General features: G+C 38.1%; 1 protein-coding gene across 1 annotated transcript in view; it reads left to right on the forward strand.

The window, feature by feature from the left end:
* Nucleotides 1–23,317, forward strand: part of LOC129495519 (rho GTPase-activating protein 15) — a 617,088-nt gene that overhangs the window by 109,037 nt on the left and 484,734 nt on the right. The window contains exon 6 of the mRNA XM_055303107.1: nucleotides 22,403–22,492. Coding sequence (XP_055159082.1) covers nucleotides 22,403–22,492 — 90 coding nt within the window. The remainder of the gene's footprint in view (nucleotides 1–22,402; nucleotides 22,493–23,317) is intronic.

Genomic DNA, 23,317 nt, shown 5'->3' on the forward strand with positions numbered 1-23,317 from the left:
TGGCACAGAATGTGGTTTGAAGAATAAATGGCATTTTAATCTTTATAGGAATGATCTGTGAATGTTAATGTCGTGGTGAGACAAAGCAACAAAGCAGCTAGGAGCAGGGCTTTGAAGTTCAACCATAGGGGACTTCATTCCAGTTTTGCTGCTGAGGAGCTGACACAGTCATTCAACTTCTTTGAGCTTCAGAATACTCATCTGTAAAATGGGCACAGGGCTATCTGCCAAGAGAATCAATCATGGGCCCAGTTACTAAGAAAAAGAATAAATAGTAGCCGCAAATTATTACAGTCCACTCTAATGTATGCCATTAAAATACATAAATATATCCTATAGAGTGTAGTACAGGGAGTACTTAATTATAACCTATTTTTACAGCATATTAGTTTTGTACTTGAATTGATACAGAAATGTATAGAAGAGGAAATACATTACCTCAAGGAACACCAGCAAGGGGGGGCTCCAAAGAGAGAACTCTGTGCCCATAGGCAGCATAAATGTTGAGTCTAAGGACTGAATAATTCTGAAAGCGAAGCTATCGCTCCCTCTGGGGCTCTAGATATAAGCTCTCGCAGGAGCGGATACATTCTCCTGGGGCCCTCTTCTTCCTCCACTGGCTCTTACCTGTGACTTTCACATTTAATACTTCATGTCACAAAAGGTACCTGATTGCACCTTCCATGTTTGACTTTCTTCCTGAAACTCTCCCCATTGGCAGCCAAGTCAGATTCCTATCAAAAGCAACCTCCTCCGGGGAATAGACACAGAATCATTTCACTGGTTTGTATGAATTAGAGATTCATAGGCTTTGGGTCCTCAGTGACCTATTCAAGGAAAAAGGATTTACTCATTCTCTTTTCTTTGTTTGATTTTAGTAAGGACATTCGAGAGTAACCTACCACTTACTACCACGGCCACTTTCTAACAGGAAGGGCATCGTAATATATCCCTCCCGATGTCAAATCTAGGTAGGATAAGGCCTCAGAATGCAATACAGTCATCTTCACCGAAATGGGAAACTAGTATCCCCCTTCTATGTCTATATGCATTGTCTCTTTTTTCTTGTTCACTTTGCCTTGGATCAGAGAAAGTTTGGTCTTTCAAACTTTCAGCCAAGTCTTTTCAGTCTTTTAGCCAAGACTGGCTGGCCCTTCTGTGTAAAGGAGCATTCGAAAACCATCGGTGTCACTACATCCAGGTTTCCTGGATTATGAAGGAAAGAATGATGCTCATAGTCTCATAGTTTTTTACATATTCTGATTTGTAATTTACTTTAAATGTTTAAAATATTGTCTTTGGAAATAGTGCAAAAGCCATTTTTAGTAATATGTATAATAGATATGTATATTTTAAAAGTTATGAATCAAACTCCTACGTAACACCATCAAATCAAGATCCTGTCAGCCCTCTAGAAGCTTCATCTCCTGACATTTGTCACCAAATCCTCCAGCTTCTTCCCTTGCCACAGAGTTAAATTGCATTTTATTCATTGTTTTATAACTTTTCATTGTTTCCCCACCTGTATCTGTAGCCCTTAAGAAAATGTAGTTTACTTTGTCTGATTTTGAATTCATATAAATGGAATCACAGTATGTGCTTCTTTTGTTTCTTGCTTCTTTCTTTAAATATGTCATGCTGTTTCTTTTCATTTTTTTCTTCCATATTTTTTTTTTCCACTGGTTTAAGTGATACACTTGGTTTCCATTTTGTTAGTGGCTTGCTTAGAATTGCAGCATTGATCAAAGCTTATCAAAACCTAAAAACTTATCAAAGCCTAAAGCTAATCAAATCCTTTACCCTCTTCCAAAATATTACCTTAGAATATTTTTAATCCATATATCCCCTTCTCAGCACATGTGCTATTGTTGTCTGATATTTTAATTCTTTCTTTTTTCTTTTTTCTAAGTTCAATATAATACACACACACACACACACACACACACACATATATAGATAGATGTGTATCCACAGTTTTATTCTTCCTGCCTGTAATGTTGGGCCTCTTGAAATTGTTTATGACTGTCACTAATATATTTTAGAAAATTATCTTATTATTATCTTACTATTTTGCTGTTGTCTTTTCAAATGACACTACTTTTATATTTTCTCTAAGCCTCTAGTTAAACCTACATTGTCTTCTTACTTGATTCTCCACATTTTACATTCTTTTAAAAATCTTTTTGTCTTTCTCATCTGTATTCCAAATCATTTCTCTTGATTTATCTTCTAATTCTTAATTCAATCTCTCTTTGAGATAAACATCTATATTTCAATTGTGATTTTCATTTCTAGAGGTTTTTTTTTTAATCTGCTATGTCATTTGCAATAGTTGTCTTCTGCAGATATTTTCCAAAGTCCCTTTTATTTTGTTAAAATTAGAAGTTTTTGGTTGTTTTATATTGTGTCTTATGACATAACATCTGAAGTCTACATGTTTCTGCTGCTTCTCTGTTGCTTGGTTTCCTTGTGTGTCTGGTTATTTATGACTATGTGCTGATCATTTAGTCTTGGGATAAAAACATGTCCTATTCCAGAATATTTTGCATTTTTCTCAGAGTCTGGGACACTCTCGGTGACTGATTAGCTGAATCTAAATGAACAGTTTCAAACTCTCAGATTGTGTATACATAATAGGTGAGCTATAGTTGTGCTACAACTTCTCAGGGATAGAATTATTCTTCAGTGTTCCTTTTCTTTTTTTCTTCTCTCACATTGCTCATCTGCAATGGCCGTTTTCTTTATAATCCCTTGAGTTGGAGAAAGAGAACAAGTTTAATATTGGGTCTCCTTTATTCTTTCATAGGACCTCAGGCAGCACCTTTTCCATTATTCTGTGAAGTCAATTGACCAAAGTTCAAATGGATAGTACAAACAAATGCCCTCAGGCAAAGAGCAGTTATATTGATTTGGTATTCAGCTTTCCTCTCTGTGTTCAGATTCCCATTTCCCAAAAATATTTGCCCTAGCAGTTCCCACTATCTTATCAGGCTTTCAATATTTTTAAGGCAATTTTAAAAAGAAATATTTTATCCAGCACTTTTCATTGTTTTCAGTGGAGAGTTGATCTAAATAGCATAGTTTCTCATTTACAATCTACCTCACTTTCATTTAAATATGCATTTGGTTAATCAAGTTTGTGCTATTTATATAAGCCTTGGTGGGAAAAGACTTCATAAGAATATGTATTGAAATCCTACAATGAACAGCTTGCTCATTAGGGCTACATATAAGGCATAGAGATATAATCAAGATATAGTCTTTGCTTTATATCGTCTTTGCCAAAAAAATAGGGTGAGATGAAATAAGAAACATAAAAGAGTTTTTCTGAGATTTAAAGGAAGGAGAGCTCACATCTGTGAAAGATTTGAATTGGGCCTTGAAGGATGGTTATAATTTCAATATGTGGAGATTTGTGGGCAGGGAATTCCAGTGAATTAAAAAATATGAACGATGACATGAAACTGAGAATGGGCAAGGTCTGTGTGCTAAAAAGAGAAATGAGATTTTTTTTCAGTTTGGTTGGAAGATTAAAAAAAAAAAAAAGATTGAGAAGTGTACCAAGGACTGGGATTTGCCACCAGGGGCAAATCTTTAAGAAGATGTGTCAGCATTCTCTAGATATCTTCACCCTGGAATAAATATCATGGCTGTTTTTTTTTATTTAAATAAATACATACTGAACAGAAGTATAACCCAAGGTGTTACATGTCTTAAAAGGACAAAGTCGACCATGGAAAAAGGCAAGAGAGAAAGTTGATTGTTCCAGGATCATGGTTTTCATCTCATTTAGTCCAAGAGAAAAAAGTTTTGCCTCAAATGGCATCTACATAATTTTTGCTTTATCTGTTTAAGGAAGTCCCAAAGAAACAAGAGCTGCCAGTATGGTTTCTCCTCTGAGGCTTGGACTTGGACTCACACCCCTTGCATGTCTCAGATACACTCGTCTATTTTAGTGTCACTGAAGTATTTCAATCAGCTACAGCACTTCAAGTACAATTTGCCTCCTAGGTACCTGCTGTGCTTTGTGATTTTAGAGCTTCTACTTGATATAGAATGGAACCTGACTCTAACCTTGGAATGTGACAAATATGCATTCTTGGCTTTAAAAAAATGATAGTTTGACTCATGGGGGAGACACTTTGTAATTTAGAGCACTCATTCATTTATTTATTCTACAAAGAATTAACTATTCCTATCAGGTGTCACACAATTTTTTTTAATACAATGTGGTTTTAAGCCCTAGATATATCAAATGAGTAATATTTAGTCTCTGCTCTTAAGGCACTTATCTTCTGATAGAGGACACATAATAATATGTAAATTTATTATAAAAATACAAGACTAAAGAAATTATATATATATGTCAGGGAACCATAGATCTAGCTACAGGTAATCCTTTCCCAGGGAAACTCTTTTTCCAAGTAATGCTCAACCTACATATCTCTTAATTTGTTCATTCTGCAAAATCACTGGGCATCCTTGATGTTTAAGCCCCTATGCTAGGTGGTATGAAACATACAAAAATGAATCAGACTTAGATCTTTCCCTTGAGGGTTGAGAAACAAAAGAAAGCATGCACATAAATTGAGTAATTGTAGTGAAAAAGTAAACATTGATAGTTGCTCCAAAATGGCATGTACAAAGGCATGAGTTAGTTTTATAAAAGTTCAGAAAAGAGAGATGCTTCCAACTGGAAAAGATTCTAAATATGTCTATCGAGGAGGTGACAGTGAGCATGTTTTTGAAGGATGAATAGGATTTCAAGGCAGGAATGGGATGAAAAGGACATTTATGTAGAAATTATGTAACCTATGATAAAACATGGGAAATTAATTCCCTGTTTATTATACAGTTATGTATTGATCTTTTGCCTTGCCCATGCACTATGTGCTAATCATTGTTCTTGAAAAGGATTCTCAGAGGTTCCCTAAGGCCTAGGGTAGATATGCCTTCATCCTAGTTTGTATTTCTTCTACAAGTTGTCTGTATGCACCTACCAGTGAAAGATTGCCTCAAAGTAAGTTGAGGAACAGTACTGTGGAATGGCAAGCACTCCAGTTTGGTTAGAAGGTCCTAGTGGGACCCACTTATGAAAGACTTTAAACAAGACTGTGACCAGAGATAATGTCATTCTGTAAGCACCCGGGAGCCCTTTGCAACCAAATACTAATGATCGTTAAATTAAGGCAGAGTCAGAGTTTTCAGAGACAGGTTTGAGGAATTAAGATATATGTTTTTTTCAACTTTTAGCACAAAGAAAAGAGGACTTACTAAATGATCTGAGAGACAATTTCTAAAAAAACTGGTGAAACAGAGGAGAGCCATAAGGCCATGCTCTTACTGACAAAGAAATGGCAAAAAGGGCTAAGTTGTCATCAGTATGGCCTAAGGCACTTAGCAAAACACAGGGCATCTTCTCACTCAGAAAAAACTTTAATATTCTCCTATGTCCTTGACTTTTTCACAGTTATGGTCCTCTCTAATGAAGTCCTAGTGCAGAGAAAGCAAGTGGGCAATTCATCTGAGGAGAACTATAAATATCGTATCCCCAGAACATGTGTGTATCAGCACATCAGTGAGCACCAGTAGCAAACTGGGACTTATTTTCATGTGACTCCAGAATATATGTTTGGTGTCATAGTTACTAAAATACACATACTGTGGAAATTTTATTTGTGGTTTAAGAAATTTCTCTTGTCTCCACATCCATCAAAATTCAGACCAAGTGGACCTTACTTTCATCAGTCATCTGTTTCTGTTATATTTATGCCACAATGCTCACAAATCCTAGTTAACATAAACCTAGTTTGACATAAATTCAGAAGCATTATAAACATTTTAGGAAATATTTCTCCCCTAAAATTGTATGATTCTGAAACCAGTATGTTCAATATGGTGCCTACATGTTCATTGCATACATGAAATTTTTTGTGTGGGCAGATGGGAGAGGCTCCTTTTTTTTTCTTTGCACTATACTGATAACTTTTATTCAGAGGCAAACAAACACTGGCATATTTTACTTTTAATAACAGAAAACTTTTCCAAGGCATTTAGTAAACTATTAACTTTTTCAAACCACTCATTCAGCCATAACCTTGAAAGCAAAAAAGAGTAATATAAAGCACCTCATTAAAATAATTTGTTTACTTTTTTAATATTGTTTACTTCAAATGCAACTAATGAACACAAGCATTAATTAAATAATGCAATACATCTAATGCTCATTTGCTGTAGTATGGCTTTAATAACAAAATGGACTTATTTATGGGAGCAAAATGATGTGATTTAGCAAAAAGATGAAAATAGTTTCAATCAGAAAGCTATTCATGAATTATTGAGTATTCTGTGCAAAATGAATATGGAATTATTTTATCTTTGTAAAGTGAGTATTGAGCCCTTATTCAGATCCCTGCTTAAAATGATCATAAACATTGGAGGGGCAAACAATAGATCTACCAAACTTAGCCTAATGAAGGCATCTTAAATTTCTGCTTAATATTTTAATTCTCCTAATGATAGTGCTCTGACAAAGTCAGCATGGTTAACATCAGGGTAATTTCTTGTATAGCTGCAGACTACACTATCATATGGCCTCATCAGATCTTTAAAAATCAGAAAAAAAAATGATAGTCCAAAATCTGGAGGATGATGGGTGGAAGTAGAAAGAAAAAAAAAGAAATTGAATTGTAGTGTTTTATTAGCATAAACATTGTAAGGAAAAAAATGAAATCAAGTGATCAATATTACTATAAATGAAGCCATGTTCTCTGGTTATAATTCTCTCAAGATTTAGCCATTAACCACAATAAATTCTGTATCTTACATAATTTTTAATAACCACAAAAATCTATGAAATTGATAGGATGCTTTATAAATGGATAATAGCTTACTGTCCAATAAACCTCACCTTAGGCTCTCTCAGAAAACTATTTTAATTATGAAGTTTGACTCTCTGTGGTTTATCATTTTGGTCAATGTAATGCATCTGATTTGGAGCTTGGATTTCTCTAAGATAAAATAGACTTTTACTCCACAGTGCATTTTGAGGTTAACTGAATATATGTATTTGGTCTTTCTTAAGAATTCACTACTGAGTTGGAATGCTCTGGGAAGCAGTATATCACATCAGGAAGGATAAGTCAGACCACCTGGGCTGAGAATCCCAGGTTCACATTTTATTTGTTGCTATAATCTTTGGATATTTCAACTGCAGCGTTGAGGTTAATAGGAATATCTACCTCAGGGAGGAGGGGCAAGACGGCAGAAGAGTAGGGTCCCCAAGTCACCTGTCCCCAACAAATTACCTAGATAACCTTCAAATCATCCTGAAAATCTACGAATTCGGCCTGAGATGTAAAGAGAGACCAGCTGGAATGCTACAGTGAGAAGAGTCCGCGCTTCTATCAAGGTAGGAAGACGGGGAAAAAGAAATAAAGGAGCAAAAGGCCTCCGAGGGGGAGGGGCCCCACGAAGAGCCGGGCTGAGGCCGGGGCGAGTGTCCCCAGGACAGGAGAGCCCCGTCCCGGAGGAGCAGGAGCTGCACCAACCTTCCCGGGCGGGCAGAAAGGGGCTCGCAGGGAGTTGGAGCAGGACCCAGGAGGGCGGGGATGCCCTCGGGCTCCCGGGGACACTAACAGACACCTGCGCCCCGGAGAGTGCTCCGAGCTCCCTAAGGGCTGCAGCGCGCACGGCGGGACCGACCGGAGCAGCTCGGAGGGGCTCGGGCGGCGGCTCCGCGGAGGGGGCTGCGGGGCGGGAGCGCGAATCCAACAGCGCAGGCCCCGGGCACAGGGCGCCGGGACACAGCCCAGGATCCGGCCTCCCCCGGGACTGGCAGAGGCCGGGAGGGCCCAGGACAGCGAGGACGCTCCTGCCCCGAGCTGAGCAGATCAGCGGCCTCGCCCCGGAGCCTCCAGGCCCTGCGGACGGAGAACCGAGAGCCCCGAGCCCCGTAGTTCCTGCGGAGGCTGAATCCAGGCTTCCAGAGTTGCCATAGCAACTGCGGCTGATCCTCCTGGGGCCTCACGGGGTAAACAACCCCCGCTGAGCCCTGCAGCAGGCAGGGGCAGAGCAGCTCCCCCAAGTGCTAACACCTGAGAATCAGCACAGCAGGCCCCTCCCCCAGAAGACCACCTGGACGGACCAGTGATACTCCCCCGTGTTCCAATACAACTTGTTTTTGGCCACTCTGCATTGAGCAAAATGACTAGAAGGAAAACCTCACCTCAAAAGAAAGAACCAGAAACAGCCCTTTCTCCCACAGAGTTACAAAATCTGGATTACACTTCAATGTCAGAAAGCCAATTCAGAAACACTATTATACAGCTACTGGTGGCTCTAGAAAAAAGCATTAAGGACTCATGAGACTTCATGACTGCAGAATTTAGATCCAATCAGGCAGAAATTAAAAATCAATTGAATGAGATGCAATCCAAACTAGAAGTCCTAACGACGAGGGTTAACGAGGTGGAAGAACGAGTGAGTGACATAGAAGACAAGTTGATGGCAAAGAGGGAAACTGAGGAAAAAAGAGACAAACAATTAAAGGACCATGAAGACAGATTAAGGGAATTAAATGACACCCTAAGGAAGAAAAACCTACGTTTAATTGGGGTTCCCGAGGGCGCCGAAAGGGCCAGAGGGCCAGCATATGTATTTGAACAAATCCTAGCTGAAAACTTTCCCAATCTGGGAAGGGAAACAGGCATTCAGATCCAGGAAATAGAGAGATCCCCCCCTAAAATCAATAAAAACCGTTCAACACCTCGACATCTAATAGTGAAGCTTGCAAATTCCAACGATAAAGAGAAGATCCTTAAAGCAACAAGAGACAAGAAGTCCCTGACTTTCATGGGGAGGAATATTAGGGTAACAGCAGACCTCTCCACAGAGACCTGGCAGGCCAGAAAGGGCTGGCAGGATATATTCAGGGTCCTAAATGAGAAGAACATGCAACCAAGAATACTTTATCCAGCAAGGCTCTCATTCAAAATGGAAGGAGAGATAAAGAGCTTCCGAGACAGGCAGGAACTGAAAGAATATGTGACCTCCAAACCAGCTCTGCAAGAAATTTTAAGGGGGACTCTTAAAACTCCCCTTTAAGAAGAAGTTCAGTGGAACAATCCACAAAAACAAGGACTAAATAGATATCATGATGACACTAAACTCATATCTGTCAATAGTAACTCTGAACGTGAATGGGCTTAATGACCCCATCAAAAGGCGCAGGGTTTCAGACTGGATAAAAAAGCAGGACCCATCTATTTGCTGTCTACAAGAGACTCATTTTAGACAAAAGCACACCTACAACCTGAAAATAAAAGGTTGGAGAACCATTTACCATTCAAATGGTTCTCAAAAGAAAGCAGGGGTAGCCATCCTTATATCAGATAAACTAAAATTTACTCTGAAGACTATAGTGAGAGACGAAGAGGGACACTATATCATACTTAAAGGATCTATCCAGCAAGAGGACTTAACAATCCTCAATATATATGCCCCGAATGTGGGAGCTGCCAAATACTTAAACGAATTATTAACCAAAGTGAAGAAATACTTAGATAATAATACACTTATACTTGGTGACTTCAATCTAGCTCTTTCTACCCTCGATAGGTCTTCTAAGCACAACATCTCCAAAGAAACGAGAGCTTTAAATGATACACTGGACCAGATAGATTTCACAGATATCTACAGAACTTTACATCCAAACTCAACTGAATACACATTCTTCTCAAGTGCACATGAAACTTTCTCCAGAATAGACCACATACTGGGTCACAAATCGGGTCTGAACCGATACCAAAAGATTGGGATCGTCCCCTGCATATTCTCAGACCATAACGCCTTGAAATTAGAACTCAATCACAAGAAGAAGTTTGGAAGGACCTCAAACACGTGGAGGTTAAGGACCATCCTGCTAAAAGATAAAAGGGTCAACCAGGAAATTAAGGAAGAATTAAAACGATTCATGGAAACTAATGAGAATGAAGATACAACCGTTCAAAATCTTTGGGATGCAGTAAAAGCAGTCCTGAGGGGGAAATACATCGCAATACAAGCATCCATTCAAAAACTGGAAAGAACTCAAATACAAAAGCTAACCTTACACATAAAGGAGCTAGAGAAAAAACAGGAAATGGACCCGACGCCCAGCAGAAGAAGAGAGTTAATTAAAATTCGAGCAGAACTCAACGAAATTGAGACCAGAAGAACTGTGGAACAGATCAATAGAACCAGGAGTTGGTTCTTTGAAAGAATTAATAAGATAGATAAACCATTAGCCAACCTTATTAAAAAGAAGAGAGAGAAGACTCAAATTAATAAAATCATGAATGAGAAAGGAGAGATCACTACCAACACCAAGGAAATACAAACGATTTTAAAAACATATTATGAGCAGCTCTACACCAATAAATTAGGCAATCTAGAAGAAATGGACGCATTCCTGGAAAGCCACAAACTACCAAAACTGGAACAGGAAGAAATAGAAAACCTGAACAGGCCAATAACCAGGGAGGAAATTGAAGAAGTCATCAAAAACCTCCCAAGACACAAGAGTCCAGGGCCAGATGGCTTCCCAGGGGAATTCTATCAAACGTTTAAAGAAGAAATCATACCTATTCTACTAAAGCTGTTTGGAAAGATAGAAAGAGATGGAGTACTTCCAAATTCATTCTATGAGGCCAGCATCACCTTAATTCCAAAACCAGACAAAGACCCCACCAAAAAGGAGAATTACAGACCAATATCCCTGATGAACATGGATGCAAAAATTCTCAACAAGATACTAGCCAATAGGATCCAACAACACATTAAGAAAATTATTCACCATGACCAAGTAGGATTTATCCCCGGGACAACACTCGTAAAACAATCAATGTGATTCATCATATCAGCAAGAGAAAAACCAAGAACCATATGATCCTCTCATTAGATACAGAGAAAGCATTTGACAAAATACAGCATCCATTCCTGATCAAAACTCTTCAGAGTGTAGGGATAGAGGGAACTTTCCTCGACATCTTAAAAGCCATCTACGAAAAGCCCACAGCAAATATCATTCTCAATGGGGAAGCACTGGGAGCCTTTCCCCTAAGATCAGGAACCAGACAGGGATGTCCACTCTCACCACTGCTATTCAACATAGTATTGGAAGTCGTAGCCTCAGCAATCAGACAACAAAAAGACATTAAAGGCATTCAAATTGGCAAAGAAGAAGTCAAACTCTCCCTCTTCGCCGATGACATGATACTCTACATAGAAAACCCAAAAGCCTCCACCCCAAGATTGCTAGAACTCATACAGCAATTTGGTAGCATGGCAGGATACAAAATCAATGCCCAGAAATCAGTGGCATTTCTATACACTAACAATGAGACTGAAGAAAGAGAAATTAAGGAGTCAATCCCATTTACAATTGCACCCAAAAGCATAAGATACCTAGGAATAAACCTAACCAAAGAGGTAAAGGATCTATACCCTAAAAACTATAGAACACTTCTGAAAGAAATTGAGGAAGACACAAAGATATGGGAAAAATATTCCATGCTCATGGATTGGCAGAATTAATATTGTGAAAATGTCAATGTTACCCAGGGCAATTTACACGTTCAATGCAATCCCTATCAAAATACCATGGACTTTCTTCAGAGACTTAGAACAAATTATTTTAAGATTTGTGTGGAATCAGAAAAGACCGCGAATAGCCAGGGGAATTTTAAAAAAGAAAACCATAGCTGGGGGCATCACAATGCCAGATTTCAGGTTGTACTACAAAGCTGTGGTCATCAAGACAGTGTGGTACTGGCACAAAAACAGACACATAGATCAGTGGAACAGAATAGAGAACCCAGAAGTGGACCCTGAACTTTATGGTCAACTAATATTCGATAAAGGAGGAAAGACTATCCACTGGAAGAAAGACAGTCTCTTCAATAGATGGTGCTGGGAAAATTGGACATCCACATGCAGAAGAATGAAACTAGACCACTCTCTTGCACCATACACAAAGATAAACTCAAAATAGATGAAAGATCTAAATGTGAGACAAGATTCCATCAAAATCCTAGAGGAGAACACAGGCAACACCCTTTTTGAACTTGGCCACAGTAACTTCTTGCAAGATACATCCACGAAAGCAAAAGAAACAAAAGCAAAAATGAACTATTGGGACTTCATCAAGATAAGAAGCTTTTGCACAGCAAAGGATACAGTCAACAAAACTCAAAGACAACCTACAGAATGGGAGAAGATATTTGCAAATAACATATCAGATAAAGGGCTAGTTTCCAAAATCTATAAAGAACTTCTTAAACTCAACAGCAAAGAAACAAACAATCCAATCATGAAATGGGCAAAAGACATGAAGAGAAATCTCACAGAGGAAGACATAGACATGGCCAACATGCACATGAGAAAATGCTCTGCATCACTTGCCATCAGGGAAATACAGATCAAAACCACAATGAGATACCACCTCACACCAGTGAGAATGGGGAAAATTAACAAGGCAGGAAACAACAAATGTTGGAGAGGATGCGGAGAAAAGGGAACACTCTTACTCTGTTGGTGGGAATGTGAACTGGTGCAGCCACTCTGGAAAACTGTGTGGAGGTTCCTCAAAGAGTTTAAAATAGACCTGCCCTACAACCCAGCAATTGCATGTTAGGGATTTACCCCAAAGATTCAGATGCAATGAAACGCCGGGACACCTGCACCCCGATGTTTCTAGCAGCCATGTCCACAATAGCCAAACTGTGGAAGGAGCCTCGGTGCCCATCAAAAGATGAATGGATAAAGAAGATGTGGTTTATGTATACAATGGAATATTACTCAGCCATTAGAAACGACAAATACCCACCATTTGCTTCAACGTGGATGGAACTGGAGGGTATTATGCTGAGTGAAGTAAGTCAATCGGAGAAGGACAAACAGTGTATGTTCTCATTCATTTGGGGAATATGAATAATAGTGAAAGGGAATATAAGGGAAGGGAGAAGAAATGTGTGGGAAATATCAGAAAGGGACACAGAACATAAAGACTCCTAACTCTGGGAAATGAACTAGGGGTGGTGGAAGGGGAGGAGGGCGGGGGGTGGGTGTGAATGGGTGACGGGCACTGAGGGGGACACTTGACGGGATGAGCACTGGGTGTTATTCTGTATGTTGGTAAATTGAACACCAATAAAACTTAATTTATTAAAAAAAAGAAATATCTATCTCAGATGGTTATTGCAAGATTATGTGAGACAACTCATGGCACGCCTGGCACATAGCAATGATAAACACAAATTATATTTATTATTATTGTTGTTGCTACTACATAGAACAATAGGGCATAGTGGTTAAGGGAAAAGTTATTGGAACCCAATAAAATTGGATTCAAATACCCAAATTGCCACTTATTACCAGTTTATTTAAAATCCCTGTCTTCATTTTTCTTAATATAAAGACTTTGGTCAGGGGAACACTCCATGCTCTCCAAATACAATCCAAAATTTCTACAGAGCTTCACTTCTTACTCATACCACAGTCAGAAACAGGTATTTCTGGTCAGTTTTCTGCTACATGGTCCTTCTCTCATCATTTGGTTCTGCAAACTCTTCCTAGTGGCAGGTGAGGGAAAGGTAGAGAGAACATTAGAAGGTCTGCAAGCTCTTTAAAGCCACAAGCCCAGAAGTCCTTGTGCTCACAGTCCACTGATGACAGTGGGTAATGCGGCCACATGTTGATACAATGGGTGGTGGGGAAAAAATGGAGTCTCTGGTTGGTGAGCTGCTTCCCTGTAACAACACACATTTGGAGTAGCACTATCCATCTAGGCCACAAGGATCAATGGTCTCAGCCCTGATTCTCCAGAGAGCAATGCCTGGATTAAGTGTCCATCCTTGTTTGGGAGGCATGAATCCAGGATGTAAAGAGTGGCAGGGAATGATAGGAAGGGGTGGGGGAGCGGTGCCATCAAGCAGGCTGCTACTCTCCAGTGAACCTCAAAGGGACACAGAGAATCACTGGGCAGCTGCATCTCTTGACTTAGAAAGAAGCTGCAGGTAGGCTGTTTGGAGAAAGGATGAGACAGTCTCTGGGAGGGACGGAGGGATGGAGGAGAAGGAATTTATCTGCCATGTTTCTTCCCATTTCCTGCTTCCTTTTGGCTAACATTCACCATCCAGAGTCTTCGCTGCCTGCATCATTATGAACCCTGGGCATACCCTTGGATGGCTACTCCAAGAAAGCCAGATCCCCTACCCAGTAAAGTGGCATTTTATACAAATCTGGAAGTGGATGAGGAGCCAAAGGCCTGTCTGCACTCCGGCAGCCAGGAGGAAGGGCCTCGCATTTCAGGAAGGTGACCAAATGGGTTCAAGCAGGCTGGTTATCTGCAGGGACAGCTGAGGTAGACTGATGGGATGAGGGTCTAGGCAAGGACTGTGAGGGAGCAGCATGTGCCCAAGATAGTCACCTTGCAAAATTAAATAGTTTTTTACATAATGCAAATGTAAGACACTACCAACATGCAACAAAAGTGGACTAAATAGAAACTATTGTGTTTATTCTGGCAAGACTTGGATTCAGAACTAAAGATATTGTGCATTTCTTGAAAAGGAGAGAATACTTATTCCTCAAAAAACAAACAAAACATAACATTCTAGTGCCCAAAGTCACCAACAGAGGTTTGCTTTTCTGAAAATCTGCTTTGATTTGGTCTTGTATATACTGAGAAATTTCACTGTAGAAACAATTTCAGTTATTATTAACATCATTTATATTCATATACATAAAACCCACATCTTACAATCCAAGTATCGTCTTCTATGTTGACAGCAGCCATACTTTAGACATTAATAAGATCAGGTATCTATTCAGCACTCTTTCCTAAATCATTTTGCCCAAATGAGAATTTATAAGTGAGTTTTATCCTCCTCCATGAATGATTTTCCAGAATCAAAACCAGTTATGTGATAAAACTTAATTCCTCTAAACAGATTTTGTGTTTCATGTTTCAAACTGATAAGGACAATCTGAGTTTATATTCTGGAATAGCAATTAATCCAAAGTAAAAAATGGAAGTTAATAACCTATTTCATAAAATCTGAGCCTTGCTTTGTTTTTGTTGTTTTTGTTTTTGTTTTTGGGTTTTTTTTGTAACCCCATCTAGTGATAAGGGTAGGATAATGAGCAGCCTGGTGATTTGTTGCCTACACAGATGCCCAATCTTCCTCATGGAAAATGCCATCAAGCAAAAGAGCATCTGGCCTTTGATATTTTCTTAATGTGCATTAAAGGGCCTCAAATTTCCCATAAAAAATGGAAAACTTAATCCCAAAGGTTTAATCTGAGTCAGAGAAAAATATAGAGAGGATACCCTGTCAGCTATTATTGGGGAATAGGAAAGACAGACTAAAAGAATAATAAAAATCAAAAGTGGACAAGACCCAGGATCAATTTTTAATGACTTCACATTGCCCTAACAAAGAGGCTTTTGTATTTTATTGTCCAGAAGCAGTAACTTTTAATTCTATTTAAATATTTTAAAATCAGTCATTTATATTTTAAGTTTACCCCAGAAGAGATACAAGTACACTCTTAGATTTAAATCCAAATTTAGTCAATTTTTAAAAAGTACATTTTTATAATGATGTACAATATGATCCATTGGCATCATGTAGTTCATTAGCAGACTTTTTCTTGTGTTTTATAGCTGTAGAATCAGAAATATGTTTTCTATTAAAGGATTCTTTAATTTCAGCCTTCTTGAATAAAATCTTGATTGTCTTCCAAATAAATTTGACAACTTTTCTGAAAAACTTGTTCCAATGTTTGACAATGTTTAAATACTGAAGAATTTTTCTCCTAATAAAGCTAAGTCCCTAGCATTATTCTTCAAGCCTAGGTCTTTTGGCTTTAGCTTTGTAACAATGAACTACTGAGCGAGGATCATTTTTATACTGTCCTCTATCAATATATCTTAGTTTTCTGTCCTTGAAGCTGATATATTTATTTACTTGAATTTTACTCAAATCACTTTAGCTTTTTCTGGCATACTTCTGAATTGACCCCAAACTCTATCAATTGCTTTGTTCCTGCCATAGGGTCATTTCCTATTAAAGATGAATATGAATGGGAATATTGTGTTTTAATTTTGTAAACTATTAATTTCTATTTTGTAAATTATCTCATTTTGTAGACTATTATCCTGAGATGTATTATTTATTTTGTAAGGAATCAGAAATTTTGTACTGTAATTCTCTATTGGATAACAAAAGGAATTGTAACAAAGTGTATTTTAGAATAGGGGGAAATGATGGGAAGGAGTGAAAATGTCTCCATAGCTGAGGAACAGAGAATTTTAAGGGAAAGGAACAGAAACTAACAGTCCAGAGTCCAACTGGAAGGGTGATGAGAAAGAAGGTGTCAAATTATTTTTGTTGACCTTCATGGTTAAAACATTTTAGATTAGTTAACAAAGAGAGTAAAAGCCTGCAGTGGGTTGAGAAGAGAATGAAACATGAGCAAGCAGAGAATGCAACTGCAGAAAACTCAAGAATCCTGGCAATCATGGAAGATAAATAGGTGAGAGCGAGAACAAACAAGGCTGTGGGTTTGATGTTTGCATGTATTTATATATTTTTTTTGAACAGGGGTGACTTGAGCATGGCTATGGGCTAAATAAAATATGTAATCTATTTGAGAGAGAGGTTGAAAATGTAGGAGAAAGGGGATGACTCAGAAAATGAGGAACAGGATTGGATAGAATTGTGAACCAGAGAGATAAAGCCTTGGGCTGAAGAAGGAGCATCTCTTCTTCTGAGGCAGAAAAAGATAAGCTTTGTGAGTGGATCATGCACTGTATGGCAACAACAGACCAGGAGATTTTGATGTTCATAGACATCACTGTCATGCCAGGCATGGCAGTTCATTAGACAGGTGGACCAGAATCACGACTCAGATCCAAACTTCCAGGAGCGAGAACAGAATATGGGAAATGATGACACTTACCAGAAAGAGATAGAAAATGTTAATTATTGTTTGGGGATCTAAAAAGAGCAGCATGTGACGTAGCAGGAGAAAACGCTATATATAAAGGGAAGGTCATATATTGCGTTGTGATCAAGAAGTTGGGATTTGGAATCAGACAATGAATTCCTATCTCAGGTCAGACACGTAGTAAGTGCGTGAGTTTACGTAAGGCACTTAACCACTCCCTGATTGAGGTTTTCCACATTGTTAGTTGAAGGCAGTGGTGACAACTGCACAAGACTGTTGTAAGGAATAAATGAAATATTGATATAAAGCTTTCAGAGGGTCTGACATGTAGGGATTTATTAAAATTTATATTTGTGTGTTTGTTCATTTTGATTACATGGACTATGAAAGTGGGAAGAATGACGAATGTTCTAGCTCAAGACCTGTGATCTCTGCAAATTAGGAGAATGCCATTTGGTGGACCACTAGAAATGGGTGAAGCTTTGGGAGACAAGTGTTATGAGGAAGAATAGAAAATGAGTAGGAATACATAAAACAGTTTGCTAAGTAATGATAACGTTGGTCTTGGCAGTGATTTCATGGATATGTTAGGTGTCCTTATCTTAATTTTTTTTTTCTAAGTAGAGTTGAAAACCCAGCTGAAGAAGGTTGCCATTATTTGTAATGTTATTGCTCTGGGTAGCCAAAAGTTATTTATACAGTATTAGGGGATTTGAGGAAAATGGTACAAGAAGGAAAAGTGGATGGAAGAGGAGTGAATCATCACATGGGGGAGAGCAAGAGAGCGAGAGAGGAACATTGAAGTGGCTACCAAGATAGGGACATGGGCCTGTTCATGGAAGGAAGTGAAACCAGGAAGGGCCCAGAGGGGTGCACAAAAGGTCTGGTGATTCCAGTCACATCCAAAGCAAACATAACAGGGTGGAAGTAATGACAACTCAGAACATGGGAGTTCTTAGATGAAAAGCAGAATGAAGATTGCTGAAAGGAAGAGGAGGTGAAACAGTGGGTTCATGAGGAATGCATGAGGTGGGTCTAGGTCAGAGTCAAGGTCAGGGTCATGAGAGGTGACTGAATCATGATGGGCAGAGTTCAGATTGAAATAAGTCCAAGCCAGTGCCAAAGCCATGGGATTTAGTGTTTGATGCTGATGAGAAGAGTGTGGCAGAGCTGGATGGTGAGAACTCTGGAAAAGCTTAGATTGTTTTTTTCTCCAGAGAGAGACTGTCTACTGAACACTCGATAGTCTGAGGCTGGTATGGTATTCTTAAAGGAAGATAATAAGTGTGCAGTTAATGACTATTGAATGATTCTGTGAAATACTGGGTTCAATCCACATGAGTCCATTAAACTGTTTTTTCACTCTTCCATATCAAAGCAAAGACTGCTTAAGAATTAAACCAAATATAAATCTTAATTGTTATAACACGGGGAATTTTTAGATGTCCAAACCTTCCTTCCAAAGCACAAAAGCTACTTGCATTTTGGTATTTTTCCTTCATTTATGAATTCAGCAAATATTCATTGAACAACAAGTCTTGCCAGGCACTGTTCCATACATTGGGAAAAATAGTCGAGGAAAAGGCAAACCAGGCCCCAGCTCAGGGAGCTTAATTTTAGAGGGAGAAAAACAGACAGTATATAAAAATATAAATGTTAATTTCAGTTAGGAAGAAGGCTGTGTTGAAATTAAAACAAGTAGTGAAATAGAGAGTAAGCTGGAAGACAGCTCTCTTTTATATAAGATAGAGGAGACCTCTGACAAGGTGACATTTGTCTGGGACCTGATGGATACGGAGTCAGCCATGTGAAGATTGGGAAGTATTCCAGGTAAACAGGTGGTGTAAAGGCCCAATGGAAAGATCGAGTTTAAAAGAGAAGGACAGAAGCAAGATTAATATGTCTGCACTAGGGTCTAATAAGAAAGTCATATCTTTTCCCACATGTTAATATTTTAACATGAATGTGATCACAGTGTTTATTCAATTTTCAAGGACTGTGTGGTGGTTAGGAGCAGACTCTGGAGTGACACTGCTCTCATTTAACCTGAGCTCCTCCTTTTTTACCTGTGTTCCCTTGAGAAAGTCTATCTAAATATTCCAGCATATGATTACCTGTAACATGGTGTTAATAATGGTACCTACCTCATACAGTTGTTGTAAGAATTAAGTGGATTGATAGTTGTAAAACAGAAAAGTGCCCGCCACGTTAAAAGCGCTTCTTCTATAAAATAATTCCATCTTTTTTCCCCTGACTGCATGATATGGAAAGATATACTCTTTTGTTACATATTCTTAATGATTATTTCTGTGGATTCTGAGAAACCCATAATCAGTTTAACTATAGAAGAAGCAGATTGGTTTAATTTTCTACATCATAAATCATTCTCGACAATGAATATTGTTATCATGCTTTGAGATTTTTCACAATAGTGATCACCTGGGTGGCCGAGTATGGGTGAACCCATAAAAATATTTCACTGACTGAAGCATCTGTAAGAGGCATCCTCATCTTGATTGGCTTTTCATGAGATTATTACCAGATAACTGAGAAAAGATATGCTATTAATGGCTGTCCTGCCAAATGAATTTATCCTGAAGGGAAGTTATGCTCGCCTTGTACAATTTTCTCCTCCCAAGAAAATTTTATTGAGTTGCCAAAAACAAACAAACAAAAAACAACTCACAATTTACTGTAAAGCCCCCATATTTCTGGCTTTTCTGAAAAAAAAAATAGCTATTTCTATTAAACTGATAGAATTAGACATACTGGCTATGAGGCAACAATTGTGAACAGATTTCTTTTTTTTTTAAGATTTTATTTATTTTATGCATGAAAGACACAGAGAGCCAGGCAGAGACATAGGCAGAGGGAGAAGCAGACTCCCTTTAGGGAGCTCGATGTGAGACTCAATCCCAGGACCCTGGGGATCACGACTTGAGCTGAAGGCAGACACTCAACCACTGAGCCATCCAGACATCCTGTGAACAGATTTCTTATAGTATTTTTGCCATCCTTCCATAATTCCATGGTTTATTTGTTTTTTAAAGATTTATTTATTTATTTATTTGAGGGAGGGAGTAGCAGAGGGAGAGACAATTCCCAATACACTCCCCACTGAGTGGAGAGCACAATGTGGGGCTTGATCCCATGACCCTGAGATCATGACCTGAGCTGAAATCAAGAGGCAGTTGCCTAACCGACTGAGCCACCCAGATGCCCCCAAAATTTCATATTTTATTTTTGTAAATTTATTTTAAAAGATTTTATTTATTTATTCATGAAAGACACACAGAGAGAGGCAGAGACATAGGCAGAGAGAGAAGCAAGCTCCATACAGGGAGCCTGATGTGGGACTCGATCCCGAGACTCCAGGATCACACCCTGAGCCAAAGGCAGATGCTCAACCACTGAGCCACGCAGGCATCCCTTTAATTTCATATTTTAAAGTAAGGTTCATACTCTTAATTAAAATATTGTCTAAAAAATTATAAGCCTCCTCTACTAAAATTTTAAACTATTCAATGGAAAATTATTTGAGAAAAATACTGAATTTATAGAGAAAACTAGAGTAGTTCAGAACATCTGAAAATAGTTGGAGTCTTTGAAATATGGCATTCCTTTCTTTGAAAATAATAAATTGCCCAAACAAGTAAGCTTTTATTTAATATATTGAGTTCTGAAAATTTAAAGTTATATAAATATGATACACTTGAATCAAATTAAATATGAAAAAGCTCAGTTGGTTAAGCATCTGCCTTTGGCTCAAGTCATGATCCCAGGGTCCTGAGATTGGGCCCCACATTGGGCTCTCTGCTCAGCAGGTGGCCTGCTTCTCCCTCTCCTTCTGCAGCTCCCCCTGCTTGTGTTCTCTCTCTCTCAAACAAAGAAAATTCTTTAAGAAAATTAAAATAAAATATGGAGAAGCAAATATAGCTGATATCCCTGTTAAAATTGATTATTATGAATTACTGAAGCTTTTAGGTAACATCCACATTGTATCATGCAAAAGGAAGCACATGCCATAATCCATTTGTTTTAAATTAAATTTAGTAAATAAAAATGTACGTATACTCACATGTATAATCTTAAAAGTCTGATGAACTTCTAAAAGGCACACAGTTGGCACCTAATAAATATTTATTTATTTTTTTTTCTAATAAATATTTATTAAATTTGGGTGTTTATGAAGATATAAATGACAATATTATGTAAGTTTAAGGTGTAATGAGTGATGACTTGATATATGTATATATTGTAAAATGATTACCATGGTAAAACTAGTTTATACAGGCAGCCTAGGTGGCTAAGGGGTTTAGTGCTGCCTTCAACCTAGGGCGTGATCCTGGAGACCCGGGATTGAGTCCCACATCAGGCTCCAGTCCCACATCGGGCTTCCTGCATGGAGCCTGCTTCTCCCTCTGCCTGTGTCTCTGCCTCTCTCTCTCTCTCTCTCTCTCTCTGTGTATGTGTGTGTGTCTCTCACGAATAAATAAATAAAATCTTTAAAAAATAGTTTATACATCTACTATTTCACAGTTAGCTCCTGTGTGTGTGTGTGTGCATGTGTGCGAATGTTTAAAATCTATTCTCCTAGCAACTTTCGGTTATACAGTACAGTGTTAACTATGGTTACCATACTATGCAATTGGTCCTGAGAACATACTCATAACTAAAAGTTTGTACTTAAAAAAAAAAGATTTTATTTATTTATTTTGAGAGAAAGAGGCAGCATGAGTAGAGGGAGGGGCAGAGGCAGATGGGTAAAAAGAATCTCCAGCAGACTCCACACCGAGTGCAGAGTCTGACGTGGGGCTTGATCCTACAGCGATGTGATCACAACCTGAGCTGAACACAAAAATCAGACACTTAACCGGCTGAGCCACCCAGGCGCCCCCTGAAAGTTTATACCTCTATCCAGCACCTTCCCATTTCCCTAGCCCCAGGTGTCTACTCTCTGTTTCTAGGAGTTTGGCTTTTTTAGATTCTACATGTAGGTGAGATGGTGCAATGTTTGTGTTCTTCCGTCTAACTTACTTCACTTAGTCTGACATCCTTAAGGTTCATCCATATTGTCACATATAGCAGGATTTCCTTCTTTTTTATGGCTGAATAATTTTTTTCCATGTGGATCGATATTTCTGTTATCTATATTTGTATCTACATATCATTTTCTTTACCCATTTTTCTGTCAACAGGCAGTTAGGTTGTTGCCATGTCTTGGCTATTGTAAATAATGACACAATGATCATGAGGGTGCAGATGTATCTTTGAAATGGAAAAGAAAACAAAGAAAAAGAAAGGCTTTATACTATAAATATGTATAGCTGCTAACTCAATAAACTTTTATTTTTCCTGACATGCATCACCAATGATATATGCTTCTTACACTTATTTCAATTGTTTACAGAAAACTGGGCATAAACCAGAGAGTGTGGATTTGTGTGGGGCACATATTGAATGGGCCAAGGAAAAATCAAGCAGAAAGAATGTCTTTCAGGTAAGAATGTTATATATATTAAATTTATTCCTATTCTAAATCTGAGCTCTTAACATATACTTCCTTGTCATGATCTTTTCATGTGCATGAACTGGTTGTTCGAAGGTCACTCTGAAAAACTGATTCACCTCCTTCTTGAATTTTAGTTTGTTTTGTGGCTTTTCCCTGGTTACTGGTTGCTATCTAAATAGAAAATATATGTTGTGTGTTGATTGATTCTACACTGAAAGTTATTGAATATTGCCTTGTATTTGATAACTGTTTGGGGTTCAAACCTAGAGCATTTAGCTTAAATAGATTTATTGTAGAACTTTCAGACATACACAAAATAACGTTCGCTAATTATGATAAACTTTTTGCATTCATTTCCATTCCTGCGCCTAGTCATAAATTACATTTACCAGTGTAACTTAGGGGAATGGAAAGAACTGAACAGCTATAGAAATTGGATATTTTTGTATTGCATAATTTAATTTTTGGGAAAAAATAACTATGATTAATAATTTCAATCATATTCCATTGAATGAAAAGAACCAGATGAGATACTTGAAAGAAAGGAAATGAGAAAACTTAATATTTCATATATGATGTTACTAAAATCTCTTTGGAAATTAATAACTTTAAATTATGAGATTTATCTTTTTCTATACTTATCTGAGATTTAACTTACTTTTATATTTCCAAAGTAACCAATAACTTTCTGGGTATATTTTAGGATTTATATCATTTAGTAACCAAGGATCTAGATTATTGTAACTACTGTATTAAATGCCTTCTAAGACCATTTTGGCTCAACTGACTTTAGAAAGGTCAATTACATAAATG

Source organism: Nyctereutes procyonoides, unplaced genomic scaffold (assembly GCF_905146905.1).
Source record: "Nyctereutes procyonoides isolate TBG_1078 unplaced genomic scaffold, NYPRO_anot_genome, whole genome shotgun sequence".
NCBI lineage: Eukaryota > Metazoa > Chordata > Mammalia > Carnivora > Canidae > Nyctereutes > Nyctereutes procyonoides.